At 44.4% G+C, this 16,750-nt stretch overlaps 2 protein-coding genes across 4 annotated transcripts in view; one reads left to right on the top strand and one right to left on the bottom strand.

Annotated features, from left to right (window-relative positions):
• Positions 1–15,140, top strand: part of TPR (translocated promoter region, nuclear basket protein) — a 60,608-nt gene extending 45,468 nt beyond the window's left edge. The window contains exons 39-50 of one of the 2 annotated variants that reach the window (XM_083743716.1): positions 578–769; positions 1,507–1,641; positions 1,905–1,995; positions 3,889–4,067; positions 6,191–6,259; positions 6,956–7,047; positions 7,612–7,715; positions 8,535–8,630; positions 10,524–10,680; positions 12,753–12,871; positions 13,791–13,880; positions 14,915–15,140. In XM_083743716.1, the coding sequence (XP_083599842.1) occupies positions 578–769; positions 1,507–1,641; positions 1,905–1,995; positions 3,889–4,067; positions 6,191–6,259; positions 6,956–7,047; positions 7,612–7,715; positions 8,535–8,630; positions 10,524–10,680; positions 12,753–12,871; positions 13,791–13,880; positions 14,915–14,964 (1,374 nt within the window). In that variant the 3' untranslated portion in view covers positions 14,965–15,140. Of the gene's footprint in view, positions 1–577; positions 770–1,506; positions 1,642–1,904; positions 1,996–3,888; positions 4,068–6,190; positions 6,260–6,952; positions 7,048–7,611; positions 7,716–8,534; positions 8,631–10,523; positions 10,681–12,752; positions 12,872–13,790; positions 13,881–14,914 lie in introns of both variants that reach the window. The other variant, XM_083743715.1, reaches the window with a different exon arrangement.
• A 4-nt stretch (positions 15,141–15,144) lies between these two features.
• Positions 15,145–16,750, bottom strand: part of PRG4 (proteoglycan 4) — a 39,314-nt gene continuing 37,708 nt past the window's right edge. For both annotated transcript variants that reach the window (XM_083743730.1, XM_083743731.1), the window contains 2 exons: positions 16,331–16,456; positions 15,145–15,278 (listed from right to left, as the gene is read on the bottom strand). In XM_083743730.1, coding sequence (XP_083599856.1) covers positions 15,175–15,278; positions 16,331–16,456 — 230 coding nt within the window. In that variant the 3' untranslated portion in view covers positions 15,145–15,174. The remainder of the gene's footprint in view (positions 15,279–16,330; positions 16,457–16,750) is intronic.

Genomic DNA, 16,750 nt, shown 5'->3' with positions numbered 1-16,750 from the left:
GTTTTAATTTAACTTAGCCACAAACACAATCTAGCTGTACTGATTGTCTGAAAAGGAGCATGTTATGTTACTGTGAATTAGGTTATTTGCAGATCTTCATCCAATAGTGCATGCTCTTGTTTTCAAATGCCTAAAAGTGAGGAAAACTTTAAGCTTGTTATTACATGCTATTAGCAGGGTCTTCCTTACAGAGTTCAGGGGAAAAAATATTAAATAAGCGTACACTTGAGCGAGAAGCCTGAACAGTGCTTTTTTTCTGACCAAGGTTCTCCAGATATACAGTGTATGGCCTAAGATTAGTATTCTTGCTCCTTTTGCAAAAAACAGCACAAGAAAGAAAGAAAGCTTCCTGGCAAATAATAGTCCCAGCTAAAGTAAACTTTGATTACACTGACAATAGGATCCGGAGTATTGACACACTTCAAGTCTTTCTGGTTGGCAAACCAGAAATTTTGGCTCAAAATCAGATCACATAGACTTTTCAGATAATATCGGCATATGGCAAACGGCTTTAACTCCTGGAGGTACTCCTCCTGTTGGCATTACTTTGGGTTTTATTCGATTTGTCTTGCCTTAGGGTGTAACACAAGGGGACTACACTCCCATGGAAGACAGCGAGGAGACTTCTCATTCCCCACCAATAGATCTTCAGTCAGATCAGCAGAACACAACATCGTCCCAGGATGGCCAGGGCAAGAGAGATGATGTCATTGTTATCGACAGTGACGATGAAGAGGATGAGGATGAAGAAAACGATGGCGAAGCAGAAGTATGTGTGGATATTTTGTAAAATAAAAATGATATTTCTACACAGCATAAGTTGCTACTCGTTTGTTGCACATAAATTACAAGGGCTCTACAGTCCTTTTCAACAGTGTTTGATATTGGTTGTGGCTTGTTTTTCATTCCCTGTAAAAGTGTGTATTGCACATCTTAAAATGCCTTAGACTAGCAGATGAGTACTTTTCTAAGCCAATAAGGCAGTTCACCTTAAAATCTTTATCTTCCTCAGTGCACACAAAGAAAAAGAAGGCTGTGCATGTTTAAATATTCACTGTTCCCCTAAGCGTTAAATATTTACTACCTGAATCAGATATAGTTTGCAGAAAATTTAGAATCATATTTTGGTCCCCCTTCCCTTTTTTTAAATGCAGTTCTTAATTATTATCAGGTACATAAGGGTCTGGAAGAGGGGTCTAGAGTTGTGTAGATTGAGTATGCCGTGGCTGCAGCCTAGCTGATGCCGCCATTAAAATGTATGAATATGACTCAGATGCAGAAGGCAGCAACACTATTGTACTCCCTGCTCTAAGACCATTTCCCCTTTGCACACCGCATCTGAGGGCCAAAACTTCTAAATCCCTGCTAATAATCCGCAACTCCATGCAAGAGCTCAGTCCTGTTTCATTACTCACACCGCATCCCTTCATACAAGAAAGCAAATGATTCTGAACAAAATTTTGAAATGGGTCTGTTTAATTTCTCAAATGTTAATTGTTGCATTAGGAGTATGAAGACGAGGAAGAGGATGACGAGGATGATGAAGATGAAGACACAGGAATGGGAGATGAAGGTGATGATAGCAATGAAGGCACTGGGAGCGTCGATGGCAATGATGGATATGAAGCGGACGATGCAGAGGTAAAAACAGCAGGCAAAATTGTGTGTTTGGCATTGAGCAGATAATTGTCATGTTATACTGACAGTGAATCTAGTTTGGTCCCAAGGAGAAAATGTTTCTCAAAGCGAATGGAAGACCAGCGGGAATAGCAGCGTAGGTTGTAGCTTGCCGACTGGTTTAAAGCACAGCAGAGGTTAAAAGGAGGGATTGTAAAATCTTAAAGAGATAGTAATTTAATTTAAGAAGCTCTCAATACCTCGGATCTTTTGATGGGCTCTTTCAGGGGACTGATGGAATGGACCCCAGTACAGAAACGGAAGAGAGCATCGCTGGAGGGGAAAGCAGCCAGAGAGCAGCTGACTCTCAAAATTGTGGTATGGCTCATTTTCACTGAATTCTGTGTTTCTGGGGTTGCGGGGGCAGAGGAAGGAAAGGAAGCAATGTGTCCTGTTGTAATTCCGCTTCGACAAAAAATCTGTCCTTTTGCATGCTTCCCTTTTGCTGATAATGAAATGAAAGAAAGTTCATTGCAGCAAACGGGGTGGACTTTGGCCTTTCAGATTTCAGCGGCGCCCTGTGTGATTCCAAAATTTGGCGCCTTTCGTTCTGTTCAATTCACTTTGTCATAATTGCGACACCCTGCCCTGCAGCCCACCCCCACCCCACCCCGGTTCTGCGCCCTGTGCAGCGGAATCAGTCATTGTGCCCTATATCTTTTTTCTTTTTTAAAAGTTTGACTTCCCCCTCTTTCTGCAGTTCCTTAAATTTATTTCTTAATAACTTCTCATATCCAAATTCATTTAATTTGCTTATTGAATTATCTACTTTAAATATATACTCCTATGAAACTGCAGGTTATTACAATAATCCTGCCAATGTTTTTATCCGTTTGCAATTTAGCTGTAAATCCTCAAGAAACCATTTCTTTTATAAAAAGTTTGTTGTCTTGATTCTTTTATAAAAAGTTTGTTGTCTTGATTTCTTACCCTTCCGGTAAGTTTCACCATTTCTGCATATTCCATAAGTTTTTATTTCCCTTTTTCCTTTGCTAAGACTTCTGCTTCTTTCCATTTTGAGGCAAGTAGAATTCTTGCTGCTGTAGTAGCATACATTAATAAATTTCTATACAATTTAGGTAGTTCTCTTCCTATACCGTATTTTTCGCCCTATAGGACGCACCGGCCCATAGGACGCACCTATTTTGGGGGGGGGGGAAAACAAGGGGGGGGAATTATTTCCCCCCCAGGTTTGCGCAGCCATCCCCAAGCTAGAAGAGGGAGACGGAGCGCTCCGTCTCCCTCTTCTGCCTTCAGGGACAGCCTCCCTAGCCTCTGTGGGGCAGCGCACTCCGCTGCCCTGCAGAGACTTTGCGCAGCCATCCCCAAGCTAGAAGAGGGAGATGGAGCGCTCCGTCTCCCTCTTCTGCCTTCAGGGACAGCCTCTCTAGCCTCCATGGGGCAGCGGCTTGCCCCGCTGTCCCCCGAGTTTGTGGGGCTGGCAGGGGAGAGAAGCAAGCTTGCTTCTCCCCCCGGCCAGCCTCCAGATCAGCTCGGGGGATAACGGGGTGGCGGCGCTCCGCCTCCCCGCTATCCCCTGAGCTTGGGCTGGCGGGGGGGGAGCAAGCTTGCTTCTCCCCCCCGCCAGCCTCCAGATTGGGTCAAGGAATAGGGGGTGGCGGCGCTGCACCTCCCCGCTGTCCCCTGAGCTTTTGGACTTCAGGCTGCTGCCCGCAAGCCTTGCGAGCCCGCGGGACCTCCCGCCGGGCTTGCAAGACTTGCGGATAGCTTCCTGAAAGCCTGCATTCGCCCCATAGGACGCACACACATTTCCCCTTCATTTTTGGAGGGGGAAAAGTGCGTCCTATAGGGCGAAAAATACGGTAATTCCCAAAAGAAAGCTTTTGGGGGTTCTTTTACAAAGATTTATTGTGAACATCCTTTTCAATTCATTATACATCATTTCCCAGTAAGCTTTATCCATACTACAAGACCACCACATATAATAAAAAAGAACCTTGTTTCTCTTTACATTTCCAGCACTTGTTTGATTTAGATTTATACATTTTTGCCACTGTTAGATATCAACAATATATCATTTTCATATAATTTTCTCTTAAACTGTAACATGCTGTAAATTTTATATCCATATTGCACAGTGCCTATATCCACTTCTGCAGCAAATGGATGAGTGAAAGGGCTAGAAATGATTCGCTACAGAGTTTGGGGTTACGAATGCCTTTTTCAAAACGTATATTTCTTTATTACAAGGTGACGGGAGCGCAGGCGCAGCAGAGTCTACGTTTTCTCAGGAAAGCCCGAGGGAACAGCAGCCAACATCTGCTTCGGAGAGACAGACACCACGCCCACCTCGACCTCATCCCTTGCCACCGCGACTGACTATTCACGCTATTCCTGCTCCACCGCAGGAGCTGGGACCACCAGTACAGGTACGGAAACCACTTTGACGCTGAATTTTATTTTGTGCATTTGGCAAACTGTTCTTAGGTGGATCCTCTTCAGCTGAAATATGAGCATCTGTGGTGTTTATAAATTGCCATACCTGGATATGTTTTATCTTGCCCTTAAGTCTGGTAGTCGCTTTGTGCAGAAAGAGCTGTACAGTGATACCTCGGGTTACATATGCTTCAGGTTACATACGCTTCAGGTTACAGACTCCACTAACCCAGAAATAGTACCTTGGGTTAAGAACTTTGCTTCAGGATGAGAACAGAAATTGTGCTGCGGCAGTGCGGCGGCAGCAGGAGGCCCCATTAGCTAAAGTAGTGTTTCAGGTTAAATACATTTTCAGGTTAAGAACGGACCTCTGGAACGAATTAAGTTCTTAACCCGAGGTACCACTGTACAAGTGTTCAGGAATGCAACAACAACAACTAATAATAATATTTTTTATTATTTATACCCCGCCCACCTGGCTGGGTTTCCCCAGCCACTCTGGGCAGCTCCAAACAGAATATTAAAAACATGATAAAGCATCAAACATTAAAAACTGCCCTAAAGAGGGGTGCCTTCTGATGTCTTTTAAAAGTCAGATAGTTGTTTATTTCCTTGACATCTGATGGGAGGGCGTTCCACAGGGTGGGCGCCATTGCCGAGAAGGCCCCCTGCCTAGTGGGGGGGGGGGTGTTTTGATATTGTAACCCATTTAAACTAAAACTAAAACAAAACCCAGCAAAGAACAGCAGCTAAAAAACCTCATAGCATTTCTTCACAGAGGCAAGAGCAATGGTCTTTATTCTTTTCTTTTAAAAAAAAAGTCAATCCAAGACAACTGATTATATAAGTGAACGGTCGTGACTTTTAGGATTGTTGCTGTTTATAAAATAAGCTATCTTTTGTTTTAGAAGGGAGACAAGTATTGCAGTTACCGTATTTTTCGCCCCATAGGGCGCACCTAGGTTTTTTTGGGGTGAAATAAAGAAAAAAAAAAATATTTCACCCCCAGGCGTGGGGCTGGGGCGGGTGAAGCCTGAGCTTCCCCCGACCCCAGCCCCCAGAACAGGTTGCTATCCGCAAGCCTAGGGAGCCCGGCGGGAAGTCACGCTGGTCTCCCCAGGCTTGCAGATATCTGCCCGAAGCCTGGAGAGCGAGAGGGGTTGGTGCGCACTGACCCCTCTCGCTCTCCAGGCTTCAGTGAAAGCCTGCATTCACCCCATAGGACGCACACACATTCCCCCTTCATTTTTGGAGGGGAAAAAGTGCGTCCTATGGGGCGAAAAATACGGTACTTTCCCAGAGTCCTAGATTCTCTTTGCAAATGGCTCTGTATCTCCTAAGTGGAAGGTGCCGTTTGACTGCTGTGATGGCTCAGCCAGTGGAACATGAGACTCTTAATCTCAGGGTTGTGGGTTTGGGCAAAGGATTCCTGCATCACAGGGTTGTTGGACTAGGTGACTCTCGTGGTCCCTTCCAACTCTACAATTCTACTCTATATGAATGAAAGCAAACCAGGGCAGGTTTGCCTGCCGTGTTTTTCCTTTTCATGGTCTACGATGGTGAGCTGTTCTGCCACTCCTGATTGTTTTTATGTGGTGCCATCGGTATACTCTGGCATGTGGGTGGTGGTGTGGGTTAAACCACAGAGCCTAGGTCTTGCCGATCAGAAGGTCGGCGGTTCGAATCCCCACGACGGGGTTAGCTCCCATTGTTTGGTCCCTGCTCCTGCCAACCTAGCAGTTAGAAAGCACGTCAAAGTGGAAGTAGATAAATAGGTACCGCTCTTGCGGGAGGGTAAATGGCGTTTCCGTGCGCTGCTCTGGTTCGCCAGAAGCGGCTTAGTCATGCTGGCCACATGACCCAGAAGCTGTACGCCGGCTCCCTCGGTCAATAAAGCGAGATGAGCACCGCAACCCCAGAGTCGGTCACGACTGGACCTAACCGTCAGGGGTCCCTTTACCTTTACTATCGGTATACTCAGTTTAAGGGGGGTCGTCATCAAAGGGGAATTTCAAGGAGCCAGCTATTAAGAGCTTGGGGTGTATTTGGCCAGTGGCCTTGCGGGTTCCCCACCTAAATGTGTACTGAAGCATTTGACATTTTCTTGGCCATACAGAGAATCCCAATGCCGCGGAGGCAGTCTGTAGGACGTGGACTTCAGCTAACCCCTGGCATAGGTGGCATGGTGAGTAGTACAGTTACTAAACATTTTGTGCTATGGGTACAATTGAAACTTCAGTTAATCAAGATTGTGTGGTGGACTGTTTCTATTATATGCAGGGAGCATTTTAGAGAGAACTGAGTAGCCACATGGTAGCCTCCTGCCCTCAACAGAGCACGTTACTCAAATTAATAATCCAATAGATGCAGCTAAAAAAACAGGATGTTTCTACGATAATGTGTTTACCTCTTCAGTCTTGCACCTTTTCTTTGGAATACTGTCCTTGAAAGTGCTTGTCAGCTGAATTTCCACGTTTCGGTTATTCCTCAGAATATGGATTGGGCATATATACAGAAATCGGACGTCATTTTATTACACCAAGCGAGATATTAAGAGGAAATGGCTGTTTAAAAATGTGTAGCAATAGGAATACAGTCATACCTTGGATCCCAAACGCCTCGGTACTCAGACGTTTTAGCTCCCAAACGCTGCAAACCCGGAAGTGAATGTTCCGGTTTGCGCACATTCTTTGGAACCCGGAAGTCCCGATGGGGCTTCTGATTGGCTGCAGGAACCTCCTGCAGCCAATCAGCAGCCGCGCTTTGGTTTCTGAACGTTTTGGAAGTCGAAGGGACTTGCGGAATGGATTCTGTTTGACTTCCAAGGTACGACTGTGGTTGTTGAGTTCGCTTGTCATTTTAATGTCTTCTTCTTCAGCAGCAACACTTTTTTGATGATGAGGACAGGACTGTTCCAAGCACCCCAACGTTGGTGGTACCTCATCGCACAGATGGATTTGCAGAAGCGATTCAGTAAGTGGCACCTTCAGTTACGTAGTAATAATGAGCTATGAAAGTCAAAATACCGAAACAATTCCTGCCAGGGGCCTGGCCAGCAATTTTCTCTAATCATTCTTGGGCAGCTATACTCTGTTTCCACAGCACAATACTTAATTTTACTTAATTTTGACATTTTAGTGTATTTTTTGTCTCTGTGGAAGCCGCCCAGAGTGGCTAGGGAAACCCAGCCAGATGGGCGGGGTACAAATAATAAATTGTTGTTATTATTATTATTATTATTATTATTTATTAAGTTTTGAAATAAATACTGCATGACCTCCTGTCATTGGATAATAGTATTCTTCAGGTGTTTAGAAATTCTCAGCATCTCTCCTCTTTTGAAGGATATGCATAAATTGTTTACTCAGTCAGCAAATGTTGGCCCTTACCTGTAGGAAGATTTATATGGAAACACATCGCAGTTTTCTGCTCCAGCCAACCACTGCTGGCTTGTTTGTTCCTTTTCTTCTCCCCCATTTATCCCAGTAAGGGGCAGCAAACTTATGATTGATAAACTGACTGCAACTTTTATTCTAGCTCTCCTCAGGTGGCTGGAGTTCCTAGATTCAGGTTCGGACCTATTGAAGATATGCCACAAACCTCGGGCCAGTCAGATCTTGGTCAGCTTGCATCGCAAGGAGGTACAGATATTCAGTCCTCTCTTTCTGTTTTATATTCAGTGGAGTTCTGGTTTGGTTCTTTGGTCCTTGAATATTTTTTTGTCTGTAAATTCCATTTTACAAGCAGAAAGTTGGTGCAAATTGTCTCTACTTCTTGCTTTTTTGTATGACAGGGACACTATGCACTTTGAATCTCAATCATACAACTTGGGTTGGCTGTGCCTCCATGTGAGGGGGGAAAATCACCTTAAAACTCTACTCAAGGTGCACAGAACTACCTGGGAGGTTCTTTAGTATCTGGCCAGTACCATATAAAATACAAACTGGTTCAGATGATTCATTACTTTGGTGGCTAGATATTATTCTGTTGAAGCTCCCTGAGTTTGTTGTTGTTCAGTTGTTTAGGCGTGTCCGACACTTTGTGACCCCATGGACCAGAGCACGCCAGGCACTCCTGTCTTCCACTGCCTCCCGCAGCTTGGTCAAACTCATGTTTGTAGCTTCAAGAACACTGTCCAACCATCTCGTCCTCTGTCGTCCCCTTCTCCTTGTGCCCTCCATCTTTCCCAGCATCAGGGTCTTTTCCAGGGAGTCTTCTCTTCTCATGAGGTGGACAAAGTATTGGAGCCTCAGCTTCAGGATCTGTCCTTCCAGTGAGCACTCAGGGCTGATTTCCTTCAGAATGGATAGGTTTGACCTTCTTGCGGTTCAAGGGTCTCCTCCAGCACCGCAATTCTAAAGCATCAATTCTTCGGCGATCAGCCTTCTTTGCCGTCCAGCTCTCACTTCCATACACCACTACTGGGAACCTCAGTTTAACTTCTCTCAAATTGCTTGCAGGTTTGGGAATGTATGAAACACCACTCTTCCTTGCCCACGAAGAAGAATCAGGAGGTCGCAGTGTCCCAACAACTCCACTTCAGGTTGCGGCACCTGGTGAGTTTGGGGGATTTCCCTCATATCTTGATTCTACAGTTTTGAGCATATAATGGTTGATAACATGGGTACTCTCTTGTTCTGATAGTCTTCCTGAAAATGCAGCTCTATTGGGAACTGATCAGGTTGGTTGGTTGGTTGGTTTTACTGTACAGCTGCTTATTTAAGAAATGCATATACAATGATACCTCAGGTTACAGATGCTTCAGGTTACATACGCTTCAGGTTATAGACTCCGCTAACCCAGAAATAGTAACACAGGTTAGGAACTTTGCTTCAGGATGAAAACAGAAATTGTGCTCCGGTGGCGCAGCTGCAGCAGGAGGCCCCATTAGCTAAAGTGGTGCTTCAGGTTAAGAACAGTTTCAGGTTAAGAACGGACCTCCGGAACGAATTAAGTATGTAACTAGAGGTACCACTGTAGTTATGCTTTTAACTTCCTCCTAAAAATGCCTTTTGTGTGGTTCCCAGGTAAGAGTTCAGGACCAACTCTCTTGCAAGAAATCGGTTGTAGGCAGGGAGGCAAGAATTCATTATGCAACACTCACAATATAAAACAGGGTTAGCCAACACCACACTCTTCAGATGCTGGATTCCAGCTTTTAATGCTAGCCCCAGCTAGCACAGCCCAATGATCAAGGGTGATGGGAGTCATACATATGGATGGCGTCATGTTAGCTATGTCCGATATTAAATCCAGGCAACTCCCAGTTTATGTGTGTGTTAACTTTCTGAGGCACCACACAGTTATGTGAAATTGTGCATTTTTGAAACAGCATTGGGAAAGCTTGCAAACACTCTGGAAACCCTTTACAGAAGCAGTAGCACTTACCAGATGTCCAACGTTCGATGCAAGGGCTCCTGGGATTGCACTTGCAAAGTCTCGTGGGATTGCTAGGCGCTGTTTTTTGCCCTTTCTGGGCTCCTTTAGGACTGTTCTTTCCATGTTTAAAGTCGCTTCCCGGTTCGGCACGTGCTGTCACACGCCAATTGGACACACATAGATTGGTTGTCGCCTCTCTGTCAAATGGTCTGGAAGTGGGGGGGACCCTGGAGAGGCTGAGTAGCATAAACAAAGGCTCACTTGCAACTCTGGTCTCATCAGAACTTCCTCTGTCCTCATTGATGTCCCCTTCGAGCTCGGGGAGGGTCTCCTTGTGAGCCACAAGGACTCTCCAGCTCTCTCCTGCCATTTCCAGCTTTGAATTATTATTTTTTCCTGGTGCCACAATCTTGGCTACAAAGTGTAATACCGTAGTAATAATAATACTAATATACATTACAGTGGTCTTGAACAAAAAAATCCTTGCCACACCCTCAGCACCAGGATAGTCTTTTTTTAAAAAAACACACAAAACAACTAAATGTGCGGTCGCAGAACAATCTGAGAATGTGCTGGCTTATGGACACATGCTTAGATGCAAGGAAAGCATGAGAGGTTTCTAGGGATCAAAGACTCCAGTCTTCTCTGGGACTTTGGTGTCTCCCCACTTTCCAATATATTTCTCTTAAATCATCTGTTTCTATACGTTATTCCACAATCCAAAACTGCCTCCCCCCACCTGCCACACACACATAAAGTTCTACAAAGCCATACCTGCATGGAGCATGAGACTCCCAAACCCAAACACAGCCCACCAGCTGTATAATACTGTGACCTAACGGATCAGGCTATGGCAGGCTTTACAGCCAGGCCTGTACTAACGTGAAGTGTGCTAGTTGTGAAATACAACATGTAATTTTAAAAAATTACGAAGATAAGTGTATCCCACTTAAGGTTTTATTCATTCCAAAGCAAATGTGTTATTTCCTGTGTTCAGAATTTTGGGGGGTGGGCGACATATCATCCAAGTGTTAGATGGTTCTAGTTTATTCTCTAATTTTTGTTTCAAGTGTCTGTGTTTACTGAAAGCTCCGCTGCTGATGCTTCTGAACATGCTTCCCAGTCTGTCCCAATGGTTACAACATCCACTGGTAACTTATCGACTACTTCAGAATCTGGTACAGGCGATGATGGCGATGAAGTTTTTGTAGAGGCAGAGTCAGAAGGGTAAGCTCAACCATTCAGTTAAGACGATTCTGCACGTTGTGTCTGGCTTGAATGTAATCTTATTGAAATGCCTTTCTCCACATCAATATGTTATCTTTTTTTAAATAAATACATACAATATTTTTTGTCCTAAATGAAAACCTAGGAGGCTAGCTTTAAATCCTCACTGGTTGTTGTAAGGGTAATGGAAATCATGTAAGTAAAGCTTTTTGAACTACAGTGGAACCTTGGTTGTCGAACGTATTCTGTTCTGGAAGTACATTTGACTTCTGAAACGTTTGAAAACCAAGGCGCAGCTTCTGATTGGTGCAGGCGCCCCAGAAACAATAGCTGACAACTGCATCAGACATTTGGCTTCCAAAAAACATTGGAAAACTGGAACACTTACTTCTGGGTTTTCGGCTTTCAGGAGCCAAAATGTTAGAGTACCAAGGCATTTGAGAACCAAGGTTCCACTGTACTATATGAATGTTCAGCATTGTGACTTTGTATGGTGAACTGGTATTTCTGTTCCCTCGTTTGCAAGGGGAGGTTTTAACTTCACATTTGAACTGCTTTCAGGCTGCAGTTCTTAAATTGAGTTCCCAGGGCAAGAGAGATAATTGCTTCCATCTGTATTACATTACCTCATGGCATGATTCTCAAAAATGCAGTCAAAAATGGCAGTCAAACTGGCCTTGTTTGATTTGGGTATCGTTTGGCATTAAAGATGTTAAAATGTATAGGCGGCTCAAATTGAGAAGTGTAAGAAACTATTTGGCAGCAATAGTAAGCAGTCAGAAACTTTTAAAAAAACCACACACACCCAGCGGCATAGCGTGGGTTGTCAGCACCCGGGGCAAGGCAAGTAATTTGCGCCCCCTAACCTGCCGCCCCTGCCAGCTGCTTCTTGCTGCTGCCTGGGCTGGGCTGGTTCTCTCCCGCGCTCAGCGCTGCGCTGGGTGGCCGCTGCACTGTCCCTCCCCCAGATAGTCCCTCGCTCTCTCTCCGCACCGCACGCCTGGCACCCACCCCCTCCACAGTGGGCGGCGACCCGGCGGCTCGGATCAGATTCGCACAGCCAGCACTGCAGTGAGAGAGAGAGAGTGAGCCAGGTAGGGGCAGAGAGCTGCAAGTGCGAGCGAGCGCCCCCCCCCCCAGATGTTGCGCCCGGTGCGGCCGGCCCCCCCTGCACCCCCCACGCTACACCACTGCACACACCAAATATCATGTTTCTTTGGGTATTGCTAATACTTGGCAGCCGTGCACTGCTTTTTTCATCAATAATGTGTGGTCTTCAGTGCTGTTGTTGATAAATGAGCTCAATAATTTCCCTGCCAAGCTTTCAGGCACAGATGCCTTAGATAGAGCTTTTCTTTAGAAGCAGCAGCTCTTGCTAACATACCGTAAATATTTTTTTGGAGTGACACCGTGCTAGATTTTTATTGGGTGCAATTCATCTCGAACACCTTCGATATCATGAACACCAGCAAAAGTGTTGGAGAAACAAATGTAACTGCAGAAAACCAGTAACAGAATATACCCAAGAGCAGACCTTTGAACGTTGCTGTGATTCCAACCTCACACACTGAAACCTTCATTCACCCCACTGAAAAAACTGGAACGCCACACATCTTGTAAGACTCTAGTGTGAACAAGGCAACTCGGCATTTGGCTATGAAAATGAAAAGCTGAAGTTACACAGGTAGCAGGAGGCTCAGTTCTTAATGCCAGGATCCTTATCAGTGAATCCCTCATAGTGAACCTCTGTTCAAATGGTGTCTCACAAATTCTCCCTTCACATATACACCCCTGATATTTCCTAGTACATAGATACTGAATTTCTAGAGATTTCATCACTGAATCTTTGTCACCTTGTACCATTGCTAGTTAGTAAGCACTAGGATTTAAGCATGATGCGCTTTCAGATTCAATAAAAGAGCTAGAAAGGGGGTTCACTTCTGTTCTTGGTCACGTTGAAACCCTTAACTGTGGAAAGAAGTTTGGAGATGGGGAACTGTGCTACACAATTTCCTGGGCCATCTTGAGGTTTTGACTAGCAAATTCCTTGTGTGTCTCCCATTTTCCTTTAGAATTACTTCAGAGGTTGGTCTAGAAATAGACAGCCAGCAGGAAGAAGAATCATCTCAAGCTCCTGATGAGTCAGATTTCCCATCCACAAGTCAAGATCCTCCTTCTAGTTCATCTGCAGGTAGGGTTCGGTTCCATCAAATCTCGGTGGTCTGGATCAGGGTTTCTCAAAAACTCGGGTCTCCAGCTGTTTTGGGACTACAGCTCCCATCATCCCTAGCTAGCAGGGTAAGTGGTCAGAGATAATGGAAATAGTAGTCCAAAAACAGGTGGAGACTCAAGTTTGGGAAACCCCAGTCTGGATAAAGTACTGTTGACCTTTCACTGATGGAGGGCTGCCAGATTAGGATAGTTAAACCCCACAAGTTTGGTTCTTTTCTGTTTGATTTTCATATTTTCCTTGTCACTATTTTGTCTGCATCCATGGAGGAGAAATCATGGTCTGTTCAGTATGTGGAAGGAGGACATTCATCTGATCTTTCTAAGTGATGGAAAGGAGATCCAGATAAATATTGTCTTCTCTGGCCTAAATATCAGTGTAGAACAGCCTAGGTCCTCAAACCTTTGACCAGTAATTCTCCATCCTTCTGACCAAGCAATGTGCTTATAATATTAAGCAACACCAGGAGTCTTTTGCTTTCTATTACTTTCAGTAAAGATCCTGAACACAGGCACCTGTGTGTGTTGTTGATTAATACTGGAGTACAGCCAAACGCCCATTTGCACCCCCACCCCTGTTACACCCCTTTTGGGGGCCACTTCCAGGTCCGCAGTGATGAGCATGTGGACGTCAATTGGATGCACATAAAACGGTCACTGCTAGCCATTAGCTAGCTAGCAGCATGTAGAAGGTTGAGAGCCAATTTTTTACATTTTCCAGTTAGATATTTTATTTGCCCTCGCAGATTTGAAGTATAAAACTGAAGTTAACAGCTTGCATATTGAAAATCAGCCATGATTACACTTAACTTGCATGACAAAGTCAAATGGCAGCCATGGCCTTACATTTCTTGTTTTGTTCCATACTGTTTCCTTTTCAGACACAAGCAGTAATCATCCGAAGCCTTTCCGGCGAGTTAGACTTCAGCCAACAACATTAAGAACTGGCCGTCAGTTTAACAGACAGAGGGGTAGGTGTCCTTCATCTCTTGCACAGATGTGTTAAACTCTATAGGATTGCAAATAAGTGTATGTATTGCATAGTATTGCAGCCACCAAAACATGCAAGGGGGCTTGTAGACATTGAATAATGAGGATTATTCACCCCAGAGGCTTTAGAATATATATATCAGCTAAGGTACTTGATTGACTTAAAAGGAAAATAGCATAATTTAAATTTGATCTAGTGCAATGTGGCATTCTTACAAAGCAGTGGTTCTCGAAGGGTCTGGCGATGGCAAGTACGGCAGGAAGATTCAAGGACAATCAAAGAAACATTTAAACTTTTCAGTGTAGTGTATCAAAAGCATTATTATCATTTATTTGCAGATCTGGATAGATATCTTTTCAAAATGAGAGCAAGAGCATCAAGTGATACTGAGGGTGATCCTAGTTGTGTTTTCCAATGTATTGCTTATCAATTAAAAATTAGGTGTGGCAAGAGCAAATTTTTGTTCTGAAAGTGCGGCCCAGAGATTCAAGTTTGAGAACCGCCGTTATAAAGGGATGCGAGTGGCAGTAGCTAGCAACAAATAAATATAAGAAACTCCTCAGTCGAACTTAGATCTCAAAAAGAAATGAGAATCTGAAAGCTCATACTAAAGAAATAAAAGGAATTAAGATCTTGTCAGAGGCAGTGTATTAATTCCAAGTAATTAATTGTTAGTATCAACCTGCCAGTCAGTACAGAGTGAACTGTTTCCATAGCCATTAGGCAGGAGTAAATCTAGTTGTCATAACGATTTCAAGGAACTAGAAAGTATTTCCGGCACAGCTTTCTGTTTCTGAATTGGTTAAAATAGGTGTAAATACTAGATTATGTATGGAGTTCTTATTCCTTCTGGCTACAGGGATGCCATTCTGTACCCCCACATTACTCTCCCAAAAGACTTGTGGTGGGCAGGCTTTGAAAGAATCCTTTAAAACTGATATTAACGTAGTTAATAGCTAATAGCAGTTAATTGAAACAAAAGTATATATTAATACTCTTCCTTTCCCTTTGCAGGTGTAACTCCTGGTGGCAGAGGAGGCCTGAACAGAGGCAATATTAATTAAAGCTCAGTAGAAATTAAAACAGTGTATACTGTCTGTCTAGTCTTGCTCTTACTTGCATTTGTGTAATGGCTGGCAAGCTTGAAGCAGGTTTTTTGTTTGTTTTCAATTTGGATCGATGTATGGATATTTCATTATGTCTTTTATTAATAAAAACTAGAGGAAATTGTCAAACGCAATGGTGTCTCTGTTTCAGCTCTTGGAGGCTCCAAATCACTCTAAAGGACACTTGTACCAGGCTCCGGACACAGTCTGCCCAGTCTGTAGTGTGACTGGTCTTGCTATTCTGCTGCCCACGTCCACGCTGTAGTATTGATCTGTAAGGAGGGGAAATAAAGATAAGAGTCTCATTCAAGTCTCACAAGCAGGAAATCTTGACATAAATGTGAATCCCTACTATCCACTGTGACATGGGTGGTGCTGTGGGACACGGGTGGCGCTGTGGGTTAAACCAGAGAGCCTAGGACTTGCCAGTCAGAAGGTCGGCGGCTTGAATCCCCGTCACGGGGTTAGCTCCCATTGTTTGGTCCCTGCTCCTGCCAACCTAGCAGTTCGAAAGCACGTCAAAGTGCAAGTAGATAAATAGGTACCGCTCCGGCGGGAAGGTAAACGGCGTTTCCGTGCGCTGCTCTGGTTCGCCAGAAGCGGCTTAGTCATGCTGGCCACATGACCCGGAAGCTGTACGCCGGCTCCCTTGGCCAATGAAGCGAGATGAGCGCCGCAACCCTAGAGTTGGTCACAACTGGACCTAATGGTCAGGGGTCCCTTTACCTTTACTATCCACTGTCCTGAAGCGGAGGACAGATTCTATTGCAAATGCACATTTCCTCAGACCTGTTGGTTAGTACTGTAGCCTTAAATCAAGCGCCACCAAACCTTTTGGGTCTGTGGGCACATTTGGAATTTTGACTGTGCATCGTGGGCACCACCTCTGCACCCCTGAGAAAAAAATGTGCACTCGGCTACAAATGCCCTTCATTTTTCCAAGAGGTCTGTGTAAAACTCAGATCCAAAGTCCTCTTGATTTTTTGTGATTTTACACCGAATTACCAAAAAGACACAATGTGAACCAAAAAATAACGGTTGCAGCAATTGCTAGCAACCTTAGAAACATTGGTCCAAGATGCACAAATCCTGGATCTTTATGATTTTTCAAGAAGAGGACCAAACCACAGAACGCAGAGATGACCTGTGTTTTGATGGTGCTTTTGAGGGGATCCCTTGTAGAAATTTGGATGGGAAAAGGCAAGTAGCATATGTCCATTTAGTTACTGAACTGAACTGAGGTACAAAATTAATTTGTAAAAAGCAGCCTTAGATATTTGCCCGTCTTGGTGGCGGCAGTAGTGATGTTTTAGCTTCAACATACCTTTAGAAAAAGCATAGTAATCATAACCATCTGGCTTCCGATCATTTGGAACCGATATAACAGAATTCACTTCTTTTGGGAATCCTCTCCAGTAGGAGGCAACTTTGACCTCTGGCTGCAAGACTCCTGCAAAAACAAAAGGAAACATTAGGAAAGAGAGGCTATCAAATCACTGAAGTGTTGATAACCACTGGGCATGTAACACATGAAACAAAGGCATAGGTTGCTTTTACATATATATAAATATTCCCCCAAAAATAGTGTAGATGGGGGAAATCCATCCTTTATAGCAGGGATGTCCAGCCAGTCAATCGCTAGCTGATTTCCGTCGCTGCCCCCTCATTTCCTTCAGTCGCGCAGCATCGCTAAACCGGAAGACAGAGTTAGCGCTGACCGGCTTTTGTTTTGGTGAGCTCCACA

Source organism: Podarcis gaigeae (assembly GCF_964106915.1).
Source record: "Podarcis gaigeae genome assembly, chromosome: 6".
NCBI lineage: Eukaryota > Metazoa > Chordata > Lepidosauria > Squamata > Lacertidae > Podarcis > Podarcis gaigeae.
This window is presented reverse-complemented; position numbering and strand designations above follow the sequence as displayed.